Genomic DNA, 16,818 nt, shown 5'->3' with positions numbered 1-16,818 from the left:
GTTGGGATCACTGACTCATTAACGTAAGAGAGCTGTGATTGGTCGGGATCACTGATTCATTAATGTAAGAGCTGTGATTGGTCGGGATCGCTGATTCATTAATGTAAGAGAGCTGTGATTGGTCGGGATTGTCCATTTTCCCTGGAGATTTTTATTAGCTGATAATTAAAGCGTTCAGTGAAGAACGAGGAGAAACGAGGTGCATGGATCACACTGGGATTGACAAGCTGTCAGAAAATCCGCTCTGAATCCGAGCAGCTGCGTGAAATAACACGGAAAAAATAGACTTACTGAGGAACAAGTTTTAGTAAGGTACAGAAAGAAGAGAAAGAGTGAACAGGTGATAAAATGAGAGAAATTAAGAAAATAGGAAAGAAAGAAAGAAAGAAAGGTATAAAATGGAAATTGAGATATTAAGAAATAAAATTAACTAAAATTATGGAAAAAATAAAGAGAAATGAAGAACTGAAAGTATTAGCGTTAGTAAAAGAATGAGATAATGAGAAGAATGAAAGAAAATAATATAGAAAAAGAAAGAAAGAAAGAAAAAGAGAGGAGAAAAGTGCAAAAAAGAAATAATCTGTATTTTACAGTGGATATAAAAGTTTACACACCCCTGTTAAAATGACACGTTATTTGATGTAAAAAATGAAACCAAGATAAATCATGTCTGATTTTTTCCACCTTTAATGTGAAAGAGCAACAAATAAACATTTTAGGGGAAAAAAAGAAAAAGAAAAAACTTCCAATAACCTGGTTGCAAAAGTATACACACCCTTTTATAATGGGTCATGTGACTGTGCTCAGAATGAACCAATCACACTCATGCTGAAAACTAATCATCATACAGCTGTCATCACTGAAGTGATTCTGATTAACACCAAATAAAGATCAGCTGTTTCTGTACGAGTTTCTTCACATCTTCTGGGTTTCATCCGACTGCTGAGGCTGAAGAGCTGAAAAAGCCTGTAGAGGATCTCACTGTGGAAAGATATGGATCAGGAGAGCGGTACAGAAGAATTTCTAAAACATTAGCTGTAGCGTGGAACACCGCGAAGTCCATCATCAACAAGAGGAGAAAATGGAGCTCCACAGTGACACCAAGAACAGGACGTCCCTCCAAAACTGACCAAAGGACAAGACAAAAACTTACCAGGGAGGCTGCTGAGGGACCTACAGCAACATTAAAGCAGCTGCAGGAACATCTGGCGAGGTCTGCTCACTCCCTGCATGAGATACAGTCTCTCGTATTCTTCACATCTCTAAATCACTTCAAACCATGTGGCAAAATGTTGGTACGATCTGATGAGACCAGGCTCGAAGTTTTTGGACATAATTCTAAAAAAATTAAAAGATGTGCACAAATGTGCAACCAGGATATTATATTTTTTCTTTTTTTTTTCTAAAACATTTCTCACATTTTCACTTGAATGTTGTTTGTTGCTATTTCACATTAAAAGTGCAAAAAAAAAACAAAAAAAAACACTGTAATATTAACAGGGGTGTGTAAAATTTTTCGATCCACTGTACAGAAATCAAAGAAGAAAAAGAAATAAATAAGGAGGAGAAATGAAGGAAAGAAAGAGTGTTTTTAAGGAAGGATGAGACGTAGACACTCTCGGGAGGAAACAGGAGCTCGGCGTGCCAGTGACTGATAAATCTTTAATATAAAAATTGTACAAGAATTCTGATACAAATTACAAGAGAGGTATTTGGACAAAATATGAATAAAATTCCATTTACATCCCGAAACCCTTTATGCATTTAATGCAAAAACCATCGACAGTCAGCTATGATACAGAAGATACACGCAGAAGCAAATCAGTTCAAACAAAGAAACCAAACAGGACCTTTATTTTTTTATTCATTAATTCTTTTTCTTCCTCGAGTGTGCCTAATGGAAAAACGCTGTTCAGGGCCCATGCACTATTCATGAAGCTCGGCGCAAAAATCCAAGCCAATAAACACGAAACGAACAGGACGAAACACAGCGAACAGCACGGCCCAAAGCCAGCGGGTGTATAAAAACAAAAAAAAAGAAAAGGAAAGTATTCACACAAAAAAAGTGTTCAAGCTTACGAGTTATCTGTGGACAAAAATGAGTAAATATTCAATACTGAATTACGGATTTTAATTTCTTGTTATTTTTTCATTTTCACTTTACATACCACGCTCAAATACCTTTAATTATTATTATTATTATTATTTTTATTAATATCATTTATCTTACATAAGGAAGAAATGCTGTGTTGGATTATATAATCTGTGAATTTTTTATTCCTTTTTTTATTTTTATTCATTATTAATTTCTTCTTATTTGACCCACTGTTTTCGCATCTGCAGTTTTCTAAGTGCTCCGTTTGTCTCAGAACGTCGAATCAAAGTGTCGATATTAAAATATTAAAACGTCGCCGATGCTGAGGGAAATGGAGAAGCCACGCCCACTCTGTGTTTTTAAAGGCGGGGAATAAAACGGCCATTATTAAAAAAAAAATTTTTTTGTTAACCAGCGAAGGGAAAAGCGTCTCTCTACACACACACACACACACGTGTGATAAAAAGGAACAGGATGCTGTGTCACGTGATTCTGATTTAATTAAATGGCGTATTTGATGTTGATATGAATGTAAACACAGTTAAAGGTCTGAAATGTTTCCCCTTTACCGCAAAATCTACTCGATCAGCAAAAACATGAACGAAATTTCAAGTAGAACATTATTTACGAGGGCTGCCATCTTTTTTAAAATGACCATAGTTACTCGGCCCTTTACGCTCCGCCCCCCTTAGGCCACGCCCCCCCCCGGAGTTTACTGTAGAAACTGTACCCAATAAACTGGAAGTGGTGATGATGATATTAAAGCTAAATCATCACCACGATCTTACACAATATTTATTTAAAAACAAAGTTACGGTGTTTAACGATGTCCTCTGAAGCACTTACAGATCTCCGCTCCTGTCCGTTCGCAGCTCTAAAAGACGTCGTATGTTTATTTTTAGTCGTATACGAGCACAACAGTCGTCTTTGAAAAATAAATACATCATAAAAACTTTGACTTTAACGATGTTTTTGCTTGAGCTGATCGACTACATTTCACTGCAAGAAAACTCTGACTTCATCTGTGGCTCAACTGCGTCTTTAATGCTATTATTATACTTTATTTTATTTTATTTTATTTCCTGAAACTCGTGCTGAGCGCCGGGCGAGAGGATGATATAACATCAGGATCGTGATCAATTCCATCACAGTACATTTCTCCGAGATATCGCTGGTATCGCCTGTGTTTTTCTCACGATTATAAATTTTAGATTTTGTTGTTAAAATTTTTTACTGAATGTTTAAAATTGTTTAAAAAAGATTCAGTAAAAATTTTTAACATATTTAAAAAGTCAGATGTAAACATCCTGTAGAGTCATGACGTGATATTTTTTTAGGATGTAGTGTACATATTTCTCCCCCTCTTTCTCTCCCTCTCTCTCTCTCTCTCTCTCTCTTTTTCCCTCTGTCTCTCTTTCGTGCTGAGTCTGTTCCCTTTTTCCTCTTTCTCTGCGTCAGCACCGACTCCGCAGCTCATTTAGTATCAGAACTGCCGGCTTAGCCAAAGCGCGCTAGTTCATCTCCGACCTCGGAAACACTGTGTGTGTGTGTGTGTGTGTGTGTGTGTGTGTGCCGAGACAGTTCCTCTCACCAGATCGTGTTTCGGAGTCGTTACATTTCATTCTTCACTGTGTGCTAACGTCTAAAACGTTTTTTTTTTTTTTAAACCTGAACAGAACCAGGAGAATAAAATCAGCATTCGTTCTGGATTTTAACAAGATTTTCCCTCTTCCTGTCTCTCAGTCTCACTAACACACGACCGGGCCGGCTTTCTGTCTCCTTCAGCACAGAGAGAGAGAGAGAGAGAGAGAGAGAGATAGAGAGAGAGAGAGGATAGAAGAAAGAAACTAAAAGAAAGACAGAAAGAAAGAAAGGAGTATGGGGAGAAGGAAAGGGAAAAACAGATGATAAAAGAAAAGGGAAGGAAAGGAACTGAAAAATTATAGACAAAGGAAAAATTAATAAAGAAAGTAAGAAAAAAGGAAGAAGGAAAGAAAAATGAAGAAACAGTAAAAGGAAGAATGAAAGAAAAAGATAAAAGAAAGAAAAGGAAATACAAAAAAAAAACAAATAGATAAACATACAAAGGAAATAAAAAGACACTTAGAAAGGAAAACGAAGAAGAAATAAAAAGAAAAAGGGGAGAACAGGAAGAAGGGAAGCAACAGAAAAAACGATTAACCAAAAATAAGAAAAATGAAAGCTGAAAGAAAGAAAAAGAACGTAAGAAATAAAGCAACAAAAGAGGATAAAGAATGAAAGAAGTGCAAAAAGTAATGAAATTAAGAAATAAACAGCATATTAAAGAAGAAAAAAATTTTAAAAAAAGGAGAGTGAGAGATGAAAGAGAAAGAAAGAAAGAAAGAAAGAAAGAAAGGAAGACTCTGCCTTTCTTTCTGCCTCGTCCATCACCGGAGGTTAACAAGTCCTCTTGCTGCTGTCATCTCGCCGGACAGAGAGAAATCGAGAGAGAAAGAGAGAGAGAGAGAGAGAGAGAGAGAGAGCGAGAGAGTGAGCGAGAGAGAGAGAGAGAGAGAGAGAGAGAGAGAGAGAGAGAGCGAGAGAGCGAGAGAGCGAGAGAGAGAGACAGCTGTCAGCAGTGAGAGAAAATGCGACTCTGGAGAAGACGCTGGCTTTCGATGCTCAATTTTTCCCCTCGCATGGGATAAACAGGCAATTACACCTCCTGTTATTCGGGGTGACGGGGAACTTAAGCGTGCGTTATTAACCCACGTCCCTGCGGAACCCAAAACACGGAGAGAGAGGGAGAGAGAGAGAGAGAGAGAGAAAGAGAATAAGAGAAAGAAATAGAGAGAGAGAGAGAGAGAGAGAGGGGGTCGGATGTGTGTGTGACATGAGCATGTCAGCAGCGTTCACCGTCTCTAAACGTAACGAAGTGACAAGCGAGTTATTAGACAGATCAGCGCAGAGACGGCGCTCCTGCCTCCGGCGTGCTGCGCCTCCAATTTAATGACTCTCGCGAACCTCGCTGCCTCGCTGCCTCACTGTCTCCTTCCTCCTTCCTCCTTCCTCCCGTCAGCATCAGAGTGAAAAATACAAGTGGAAAGTGGCATTGCTACGAGCTTGTTGTTTTTTTTTACCTGCAGAGAAAAAGGGGTGCGTTCACTGTACTGTATCAAACGCATCACACTCTCAGCGTAAAAGACTTTTCACTCAGGTTCGTTTCGTACCTCGACACGTCGACGCCGCTGTTAAACAGCTCGACTTTTCAAAGACTGAACCCCAAAAAAAAGAATTAAGACTCGGGATTTTAAGACTAAACACGGACGCCACACCGATATCGAGGGAAAACTCCACCACTTCATCTTCTTTTTTTTTCGCTTTTTGATTTCACTGACTGATGGCATCTTTACGCTGACGTGGGCGGAGCTTAGATAACATGTGATCAGTTCCTTTTAAAAATTCGACGCAAACTTTTCTTTTGCACAATCAATCTGATGCTAGCTAGCATGTTGTGAGCTAGATACTTAATGTCAGCCAAGCTAACATTTTCCCAGAGCTGCATTTTGCTAAAATAATGACTAGCTGTTCTTTTTACATCTTCGACCCAGCGTAGTTTTTAGCCTAATGACTTTTCACATTATTACAGTTATCGTAGCATTGACTAGCTTGCTAGCAAACTTGGCTGGCTAGTTACCATCAAATAGCCACTGGCAACGTTATGTTAGCTAAGCTAAGCTAGCTGGGCTCGTTTAGTTGGAGTTGCTCAAACAAAGTTGTGAAAAGTAGAGAAAGGACAATGGTGACTGTGATTGGCTGATTAAATTTAACCTAAGCTCCACCCCTAGCTTGCTAGCAAACTTGGCTGGCTAACATTATGCTAGCTAGAGTTTAGTTACTGTAGCTGAATATGAATTATCCAAGGCAAAGAAGTGAAGATAAAGCATAACAGTGATGTCACTGAGTCAAGTTTGTGATTGGCTGATTAAAGATAAACTAAGCCCCGCCCTGTTTTACTAAAAAAAAAAAAATTCACCGTCATTGTAAATTGCAACCGTGATTAAAAATCGTATCAGTTCGCTGCCAGTGTGAACGGAAGTACAAACTCGAGCCGTTGTTAAATTTACATATTGCGATAATTACGTACATTTTATCGTAAAATACGATATTTATCATGACATCGCGTCCGAAAAAAAAGACCCTAACACGTCCTGACTGGAAACAAACCATCTGTAAATGGTGAAATGGAACGAATACTGAAGTTCACGATAACAATATTGTGCGTGTTGAAGTTTTGCGATATATCGTACGACCGGTTTTCAGCACATGCCTACTCGTGTATGATAACAGCACATGCAGTATTTAATCTGGGAGCTAATTCTCGGGTTAATACGTTACAGCCACATGAACGAATACTTTTTTCTGCAGAAAATCGGCTGATCAGAAATCCTGCAGCGGAAACGCCGTTTAAATACGTTTACGTTTTATTTGTCCTGCTCGAATGTGGGTCGTCAGAGATTATACAAATTTTTAATTGTTTTTTTTTTTTTTTTTTTAACTGAACACAAGTGCAAAACTGGTACATTTCTGTAAAGATACAATTTTTTTATTTTATTTTATTTTATTTTCCCTTCCGGCCATGACTAACTCGAACATTGCGAAGTGTTTTTTCTTCGTAATAATATTACACATCCCGCTCGTTATAGATGCAAAGTGCAAAAAAACTAAACGCTGTCTTACTAAATCTTTTTTTAAAAAAAATAAGAGAAAGAAGAAAAAAAATGAGAAAGGAGTCGTTTAGGAGCCTGAAAGCATGCCAGCTCCGTCGCCATATCTCACAAGTAGATAAAACGAGTCACAATATTTTTTTTTTTTGTTCTTGGGTAAATTTTTTTCCTTTTTATTTTTTTGTTTTGACGTTAATATAAATGAATCAAGCTAGTAAAATGCTACCTCTTGTCACCTACACTTTGAGCTGAAAGATTGAACTGTAACATAAAGGAAAAAAAGAGAAAAATAAACAGCAAAGGAAAAAAAAATTTAAAAAAGAAAGAAAGAAAAAAAAGAGCAAGCGACCATCAATACAATTGTTTTACACCAAAAAGCCTCTCAGGACGTTATTTACAAATTGAAACCGTTCATGCTTTAGGTATGTACGGGATTCTTTTTTTTTTTCGTAAAGCTATCGTTACACAAATACAACAAGGAGACGTTTTTTTCTCGTATTATTATTATTCATTTTTTTCAGTAATACCGTTTTCTGCAGGCAACAGTCACACATAAAGAGTCTGAGGAACTTCTATGGAGTTGGACAAAAAAAAAAAAAAAAAAAAAAAAAAAAAGATCAAAAGGGCGGCCATTTTGGAATCAAGCAAACCAAGAGAAGCGCCCTCGGAGAAACGTCCAATCCAAATTCTCCCAAAGAAGAAAAAAAAGTCAAAAAGGGAGCACTGACGTGACGCGTCCGAGGTTTATCGTCTGATCGTCACGTGAAAGGACTGACCTTTGACACATTTTGACACTGAAATGCAGGGACGGAGGGCGGAGTGTGTTGATAAATGGGCGTGTCTGTGAGGAACGGGAGGCGGGGCTAGTCGACCATGGAGATGAAGGGTGCGTTTTTGTGCAGGTTGGGGTTCTGGCTGTGTCGGTTCCGGCTGCGGACGGACGAGAACATCATGTTGCACCCGGGAACTTTGCACTTGTGCATCTCGCGCAGGTGAACAGTTTTGTAGTGCACACGCAGCGTCCCTTTGTTGCTGTACATTTTGTGACAGATCGTGCACAGGATGCCGCCGTTAGCGCCTGCTGACGGCGAGGAGGCGGGGTCGGAGGTCACCAGCCCCGCCCCTTCACCTAACCCCGGCCCCGCTTCCTCTCCCTCGCTAACGTCCAGCTCGTCCAGGAGCACGCCTTCATCGCTGGCCTCGTCCGAATCGCGTGACGACTGGACGCTGCCGCTGGAGTGGATGCTCGACGCCGTGCTCAGGTCCAGCGCCGCGTAATCGCCGTCGCCGCGGTAACCGTTGCCTATGGGGGACACGGGGTCCTCGTGTCGGTGTCCGGAGTAGATTTTGGCCGCTAATTCAGCGCGCATGTCCCGGGGCAGCGGCATGAGCTGGGGGTCGAGGACGAAGTCGTCAAGTTCTTTGGTTAGAAGTTTGCGGTGGAGGTTGATGTTGGAGCTGTGCCTGCCGAGGAGAAAGAAAACAAACAATTATAAATAAAAAACTCTGATATTTGTTCATACTTTTAACTTTATGCACAACTGTGATGATGTAGCAGCGCTAATAAATTACAAAGCAAGAAAAAAAAAATTAAGAATTTTTTTTAGCAGATTATAAACAGATTTAAAGAAAAGGGAGAGGGAATGGAGTTTAGTCGTGATCACCTGTCAAAAAAAAAAACAAACAAAAAAAAAACGCAGTCCTGGACGTGGCCACAATTACATTGGTGTTAACGTGGCCACGTTAACACCAATGCTAATGCTAATGCTAATACCGGTATCATTTATTAAGCAAAGACTCCATTATTGCTTTATTTGCTGTGTATCACTAACACGTGTGTGCTAACCCTGACTGCTTTCAGCTAACACCAACACTAATGCTAACACTCTCTATCGCTAACATCATGCTTCCTTTAAGATTGTTTCTGGCAATGATTAATTAGTCGCTAACCTTACAGCCATTTCACAGGACATCAACGCTAACGCTAATCGTGTCCTAACCCAAGCCCAGCTGCACAGATCTCAGAGTATCACGTTTCCTACGCTGCGAGAGAAGGCTAAGGCGGGCTAAAGCGCTTACGCAGAGAGCTGAGTGCAGTGGCGCTAGCTCAGAGAGCGACTCGCTAACGTGTTTAGCCGCTGTCAGCGCGTCTGCTCAAATCCAATTGACTCCTGACTCGATTAAATACTCCAGCACATTGAATGGGAGTTTATCAATTGATTTGAGGAGCCGTAATGCGATAATCGAGGGGAACCGGATAGCGTATTAGCGCCGACTCGGACAGCATTAGCGCATCGACTCCAGCGCCTGGAGGTGGCCTAATCGAGACGCAGCGTTTCGTGTTAGCGCTCGCTTTAATAAAAATGGCCTTTTTCTCCCTCGCGCAGCCCCGGTGGAGGATCACATGACACGGAGTGCCATCGAGTCAAATCGAGTCAGGAGCGATGTCAGATCACACGCTGCAGTGTCACAAATCCACTTAACGCCAAAAAACAGCACTGAGCACAACGACAATCGATGTGTCTCACTGAGAGAGAGAGAGAGAGAGAGAGAGAGAGAGACAGAGACTGAGAGAGAGAGGGGACAACAAAGAAAAAGTGAGACGAGAGAGAGAGAGAAAGAGGGAGTGAGACAGAGAGCAAGACAGTGAGACAGATACAGAGATATACAGAGAGAGATCAAGAAAAAAGAGAGACAGAAGGAAAAACAGACAGAGAATGAAACAAAGGAAAAGAGAGATGGAGACAGAGAGAGACAGAGAGAGAGAACAACAAAGAAAAAGTATGACAGGAGAAAGAGAAAGAGTGAGTGAGACAGAGATATATAGGGAGAGACAAAGAAAAAAGAGAAAGAGAGAAGTAGAGAGAGAGACAGAAGGAAAAACAGACAGAGAATTAAAAAAAAAAGAAAAGAGAGATGGAGACAGACAGAGAGAGAGAAACAGGGTGACACAGAGAAAGAGAGAGAGAGAGACAGAGAGAGAGAGAGAGAGAGAGAGAGAGAGAGACAGAGAGACAGAGACTGAGAGAGAGACAGACAGAGAGAGAGAGAGACAGAGAGAGAGACAGAGACAGAGACTGAGAGAGACAGAGAGAGAGACAGAGAGAGAGAGAGAGAGAGAGAGAGACAGACAGAGAGAGAGACAGAGAGAGAGACAGAGAGAGAGAGAGAGAGAGAGAGAGAGACAGAGAGAGAGACAGAGAGAGAGACAGAGAGAGAGAGAGAGAGAGACAGAGAGAGAGAGAGAGAGAGACAGACAGAGAGAGAGACAGAGAGAGAGACAGAGAGAGAGAGAGAGAGAGAGAGGTTAAATTAAAATGGAGGATTATAAATAATTAGCATGTGCATTGCCGTGCAGTCCGTTTTAAAACTCTTGAACTGAAAGTAACTGAAAAAGGATAAAAACTCAATCTTTACAGGGGTTGAGGGTCGAAACTGATCGGGATTCCATGCATTAGGGATCTGAGATGGTGGCGCTGGTGAAGGCGTGACTGATAAATGGAAATTGCGCAGTGTGGAGGAAGAGCTTACCAGCAGTGCCGTGGTTGATGCGGTCAAAAAGGGTCCCTTTAATTATTTACTTCCCTATCCGACATTCTCCTGCAAGAAGCAGAAATACATTCAACACAGGGACCCTTTCTGGTGGAACAGAGCAAACGAGGGCCGCCGGCCACCAGAGCATCGTCAGCATTCAGCCCAGCCGTGTGTGTGTGTGTGTGTGTGTGTGTGTGTGTGTGTGGGTGTGTGTGGGTGTGTGTGTGTGGGAGCTTTAGCACTGTGGAACTGGATTATGTTACAAAAAAAAACAGGGGAGAAAAAAATCTACAGTTTTCCTTGAAAATGTTTTCATTTTTTTAACTTTATTATTATTTTTTTTACAATATTACTAAAACTATACAAATCATCCAAAGCACCAGATCGTGTTGTTTAAAAGTTTCTAATCATTATTCGTTTATTCATTCGCTTACTTTAGTTCTTTTTATTTTTATTTCAGATCTATTAAAACATTTTGTTTCTGACACAATGCTGTCGATGTTGCTCTAGTGGGCGGGGCCCTCATTAGCATATCTCTCACGTGCATATTAGCATAACCACACCCTCACACTGCTCATAAGCTCTCCTGCAGTGGCTAACTAGCATTCGATGACCACACACACACACACACACACACACACACACACAGAGATTATAGATTAACACAAAACATTCACGGTTTTATTTCATCGCTAATTTAAAAAAAAAAAAAAACAGACCCAAGTGTTTTTGTATATGTGTGTGTGTGTGTGTGTGTGTGTGTGTGTGTGCGTGTGCATGCGTGCGTGTGTGTGTGTGTTAGCATCTCAAAAGTTGCCTTTTCCTCCATTAGCGTTAGTCTTTCCGCCTCATTTCCACTACAACTCTGTTCCAGGCCACGACCGTCTCCTGCTCTCCATCTCTCAAACTCATCCACCTCATCCCTCGCTCCCTCGCTCCCTCACTCCCTCGCTCCCTCGCTCGCTCACTCTCAGCCTCTAATGTGGCAGCCAAACCAAATTGACAGGCTCATCTCGGCCCGAAAGATGGAGGCGGTGTCTCCGGAGAGGACATTTCCGAGCCGGGAGAGAAGAGGAGAAGAGGAGAGGAGGAATAGAGTGAGAGGAGGAGTGAGAGGAGGAGTGCGTCACTTAATGCGTCTCGTCCCGGGAAACGTTAATCATCTTTATCCAGCGACGGCCCTGCTGCCGGTCCCTCGCTCACTAAACGACTCGGAGTATAAAAAAAAGAAACGTAGGAGGCGAGAGTCACATTAACCTGACGATGACGATGATGATGATGGTGATGATGATGATGATGGTGATGATGATGTGCTTAGCGTAGTGCTTTTGTATTTTTTATTTGGAGCACATTAGTGGACGTGGTGTAGTGGGCCGTCTGACGAAGGCGTACATCATTAATCACCTTCATCTGGAATAAACACACACTTCACACTTCACACTTCACACTCTGGATGAAGAGGTGCTCGGATCAGTTTCCAAGGCGGTACGACGGATTTCCGAGCATCACGGGGATTTCTGTAGCACGGATTAGACGGGAAATCACCTGCTCGGATCTGCAGAGGCTTTTTTAAAGCAACATTTGTGATCTTGAAAGAAAAAAGAAAGTATAGAAATGATGGAGGTTCATCCTAATTATGCTCGTGTTACTCCACGCGTGTGCACTAGCGAGCTGGAATTATAGAGGTGTAATAAAGTTAGAAAATTTAAATTCTTTCCATGTTGAGAAGTACAACACGAGTGAAGAGTGTGTACCATTCTGCACTGGGTATTACACTTTTCTTACTTTTATTATTTAAAAAAATAAAAATTAAAAAATAAAAATGTGTGCTGCTAATATTTAATTATGATCCAATACCAGACCTGAGGATTTAAATCTTCACTGTTTGTGATAAAGAATGTTTTATTCTAATTAAAATAAATTCTGCACAGTTACATGGTGCGAAGTTTAAAATGTTGCTGATAAGTTAAACACTAGAATTATTATTATTATTATTATTATTATTATTATTATTATTAAAACACAGTTAACGCTGCAGCTCACTCGGGACGTAACGCCTCAGTGACGTCATCACGAACTCACGCCATAATGTAGGACCAGCGTTATAACGTTAATGATTTAACTGGCGCAGACGCTCGTGAAGCTACGCTTGTGTGTGTGTGTGTGTGTCTGTGTGTGTGTGTGTGCCGCAGCTGCTCTCTCCCTGTTCATCGCCAGAGGCTTTAAATGCAGGAGGAGGATCTCAGAAATATAATTAACCTTCACTCTCTCGCGCACAAGACTGCGGGACTGAACATTAGCGTGCACACACACACACACACACACACACACACACACACAGCAGGGATCTGCAGGGTCGCCGGACCGGTGACAGCCAGAACGCGCGAGAGCAAAAATAAATAAGTGGCACTGCCACATACATACACACACACACATACACACACACACACACACAGAGTCACTAAGGTATACACACACACACACACGCACAGAAACACACCGAGTCACTAAGGTATATACACAAACACACACACAAATACAAACACACATACACAGAAACACACACACACACACACACACACACACACACACACAGAAAATTAAGGTCTCTGTGTTTTTGTTTTGGAGTAAAGCGTGATTAACGAGGATAATAAGGGCCGTGATTGCTGGCGCGCTGCGGAGCCTCAAACCCCGAACACTGTAAATATGCAATCATTTTACACACACACACACACACACACACACACACACACGCCGGAACCCTGGGGGAGTAAAAAAAAACAAAACAATAAAACGTGTCACACCGAGAGCTCGCGCTCTCACCGCGGTGTTGCATTACACAACATTACATTTCATTAGCTAGCCTATATGTTTTACACACACACACACACACACACACACACACACACCACAGAAACACAGCACAGTGGAGTTTAAATCACGTGACCAGCACTCATATACCATTATATATACTGTGCTTTATAATATAATATAATATAATATAATATAATGTGTGTGTGTGTGTGTGTGACGCAGTGGTGTCTGCTGTCTGACGTCACACTCTCAGGTGTAAAATTTGAATCCTGTGCTAATAAAACACACACGGACGGATTGATTTCTCTCAGAAAACGAAATAAATAAAGTAATAAATGTAATATAATAAATATATATATATCTAAAATGTAAACATTTGCAGCACTTTTCTGTGATGTTTGACGAGTAACACGTGACACGTGAGCAGATACGAGTTTCAGACGTGGCACCGCGTACAGGTGTGTTAGACGGATTTATATTTATTCGTCTTATTTAATACAGAAGACAAGAATAATTTCTGTATAAGATGAACGTATAGCTGATATTAGGGTTGTTTTAGATTAATATTTAAATCCAGTGCTAATAAAATGCAGGTGTTAGTGTGTACAGGTGTGTGTCAGGTGGAGAAATGGAAATAAATACATGTACAGGTGAGTATTTGCGCTGCTTTCGGTGGATTTATTCGTCTTATAAAACAGAAAATAAATATAATAAAATATAAATGTACAGCTCATATTTTTGCTGTGTGTTTGAATCCTGTGCTACAGTAATAAAACACACATCACTGTGTACAAGGTCCAAGTGTGTTGCATGGATTTATTCATCTTAAAAAATAGAAAATAAATCGAATTTATGTATAAGATGAATATAAGATTATTATTTGGGTTGTTTTAGGGTTTTATTGGATGATTATACGATATAATAATTAATATAACACACGACACACATCGATATAAATGTAGAGCGTGTTATCGAGTAAAGGTTTGCTGTATGGATTTATTCATCTTAGTAAATAATAAAATATATATAATTTATTTATAAGATAAATGTATAGATAATATTTGGATTGTTTTTGTTTAGAATTTGAATCCTGTGCTAATAAAACACACACACACACACACACACACACTGATATGAATTTAGCGTGTGTTACTGTGTACAGGTGTGTGGGTTGGATTTATTCGTCTTAGAAAATACAGAAAATGAACTTTTTATTTATACAATTTATTAATAAGATAAACGTATAGATAATATTCGGATTGTTTTTGGTTGGAATTTGAATCCTGTGCTAATAAACGCAGGGAATATTGTGCACATGTGTGTTAGAGAGATTTATTCCTCTTTAAACAAAAGCAAGCAATCAATCAATATGATAAAAAAATGCAGATTTTTGTGCGTTGTTTTAAGTCGAATTTTGGATGCGTGACATTTTATAAAGCAAACTGAATTTATTTATATTTATTAACATATAGGTAATATTTGCATGGGTTTAGGTTGAATAATATGCAGCAATAGACTTTTAAAAATGTATTTAACTGAAATATTCTATAAAAATTTGTTAAATGTAATATGTGAGGTGTACAGTATACATTTCGAAGGTATATATAATATTTATAGTTATTACATGGCGTTATAAATGCTATAATATATTACATTAGAGTAAGTTATAAGTTATATGTAATAGTTATGAGTTATATGTGAAAGGCACCTTTTGAGAATTGTACGGCAGCCTGAAGTGTTTAGCGTGTGTGTGTGTGTGTGTGTGTGTGTGTGCGTGTGTGTGTGTGTGTGTGTGTGTGTGTTGGCCACGTAAACCGTCAGATTCCTCTGGATACCTCTCTGCTGCTTTAATACCTCTCAGTCCTCAGGAACAGCAGCTTTATAATGCCTCCCAGATGCCACGGAGAATCCACCGGCCAAAAAATATGGAAACAATAGTGTGTGCTTTTAGGGCAGCATGGTCACATCCAGGGAAAAACACACACACACACACACACACACATAATGCTAGTGTCCTTTCCTGCCCTGTTTTCTCCTGACCATATGTTTAAACGTTTAGGGGGAATTTACAGGCCGGCGCTGCAGGAGCCGAACCGTCACACGCACCTCCACTCCGACTGGCCAAGAGGTGAAAGGGAGAGAAGAAGGAGAGAAGAAGGAGAGAAGAAGAAGAGAAGAAGTGACCACCTGAATATGTGTTTAAAGCATGACGTTATATACAGTAGGTTATAAAGCGTGATGTACAGCGCACACGTGTGCTCTCGGTCGGGGATTTTGCGGTTGTTGAATAAGTTAATGAGTTCTCGTGTACGTTCTCGTGATCACAGTAGCTCCCCTTTTCCGCCTCCTCGGGCTGCTGGCAGGAAAATCCCCTCTGTGTTTACGCTAATGCGTTTGTGCGCTGCGTAAGTGTTTCCAGCAGCAAAGAAAATCGCAAAATACGACGTTTTATTGATAGAGTTTAAAGGCAGATGGAGATCATCCAAAGAATCAGTGAAATCGGAAGCCTGGAAATTATTTGGAGTTTGTATTACTACTATTATTATTATTATTATTATTGTTATTGTTATTATTATTATTATTATTAAGTCATTATTTTTTTTGTAATTCTTTATTAGTACAGAATTTGCTAAATATTCACTGCTAATATCCCATTAAATAAGCTACAGTATAAAATAGCATTACAGTAAAAAAATAAAATAAAATAATGAAGCTCAGAAATAAATAAAAATGTTCAGCTGACAGTTCAGGGCGATGAGATTAAAAGCAACATGAATTTCAAGATAATTATGTGTTAGCTAAAAGATGAGCTTGTTATAACAAGCGTCTTTGCTAACAGGCTAATTTGCGCTAGTGAATACGTCTAATAGCTAAATGTTAGAAGCTCATCTGAAGAGCTCCGGCTTTGCTAATTTTTTTTTTCCCTGCAGGAAAATTAGCCGACGCTGATAGCAATGTGTAAAAGTGTCAGTTATCCTTCACACATTTGTATGCAGATGATCTACTCCTTACTGAGATTCAGTGCATCTGTCATTGTGTGTGTGTGTGTGTGTGTGTGTGTGTGTGTGTGTTTGTGTGTGTGTGCCCTATTTGAGCGCCTCTTCATTTTTGCGAACGAGACGTCAGGTCTGCTCTGCCTCGGGGCGCCGGGTCCCTTCGGCCTTGTCGAAAGCAGCACGTTTTAGAAGCCTGTCACACACACACACACACACACACACACACACATGTGCAGCACAATAAGCTCTCGTTCATCCCTCCGTCTGCGTCTGCGTCTGGTCTGCTCCGGAGTCGTCGGCGCTGTTTACAGTGTACTAATGAGCGAACAGCACAGGGAACAGATGCCACCGCACTCGGGAACTTAATAAAAGATTGCGTCGGAGAGATGGATGGAGCGAGGGAGAGCGGGAGATAGAGAGGGAGGGAGGCGAATAGAACAACTGAGCACCTCGGAGAGTCTCTTGTTTGCAAATTACAGTAAAGCGGGGGAGGACACGCTCAACACACACTCGCGCACGCTCGCACACAAACAACCTCTCGATCTTTATTATCTAAATAAAACCGTCACTTGTCACCCGAGAAGCCGAGAAAAACAGGCACGTCCTCGTCTCTCTCCGTACGAGTGAGTTTCTTTTCTTCTCTCAGAGTTTTTCTAGGCTACTTAACAGCGTCGGTTTAACACACACACAC

At 40.4% G+C, this 16,818-nt stretch overlaps 1 protein-coding gene across 3 annotated transcripts in view; it reads right to left on the bottom strand.

The window, feature by feature from the left end:
* Positions 1-669: 669 nt before the first annotated feature.
* Positions 670-16,818, bottom strand: part of bnc2 (basonuclin 2) — a 204,030-nt gene continuing 187,881 nt past the window's right edge. For 2 of the 3 annotated variants that reach the window (XM_034302883.2, XM_026911049.3), the window contains one exon: positions 670-8,247. In XM_034302883.2, coding sequence (XP_034158774.2) covers positions 7,647-8,247 — 601 coding nt within the window. In that variant the 3' untranslated portion in view covers positions 670-7,646. Of the gene's footprint in view, positions 8,248-10,314; positions 10,384-16,818 lie in introns of all 3 variants that reach the window. The other variant, XM_034302884.2, reaches the window with a different exon arrangement.

The sequence above is a fragment of the Pangasianodon hypophthalmus genome, chromosome 3 (assembly GCF_027358585.1).
Source record: "Pangasianodon hypophthalmus isolate fPanHyp1 chromosome 3, fPanHyp1.pri, whole genome shotgun sequence".
Taxonomy (NCBI): Eukaryota; Metazoa; Chordata; class Actinopteri; order Siluriformes; family Pangasiidae; genus Pangasianodon; species Pangasianodon hypophthalmus.
Note: the sequence above shows the minus strand (reverse complement) of the source record. Positions and strands in the feature narration are given on the sequence as shown.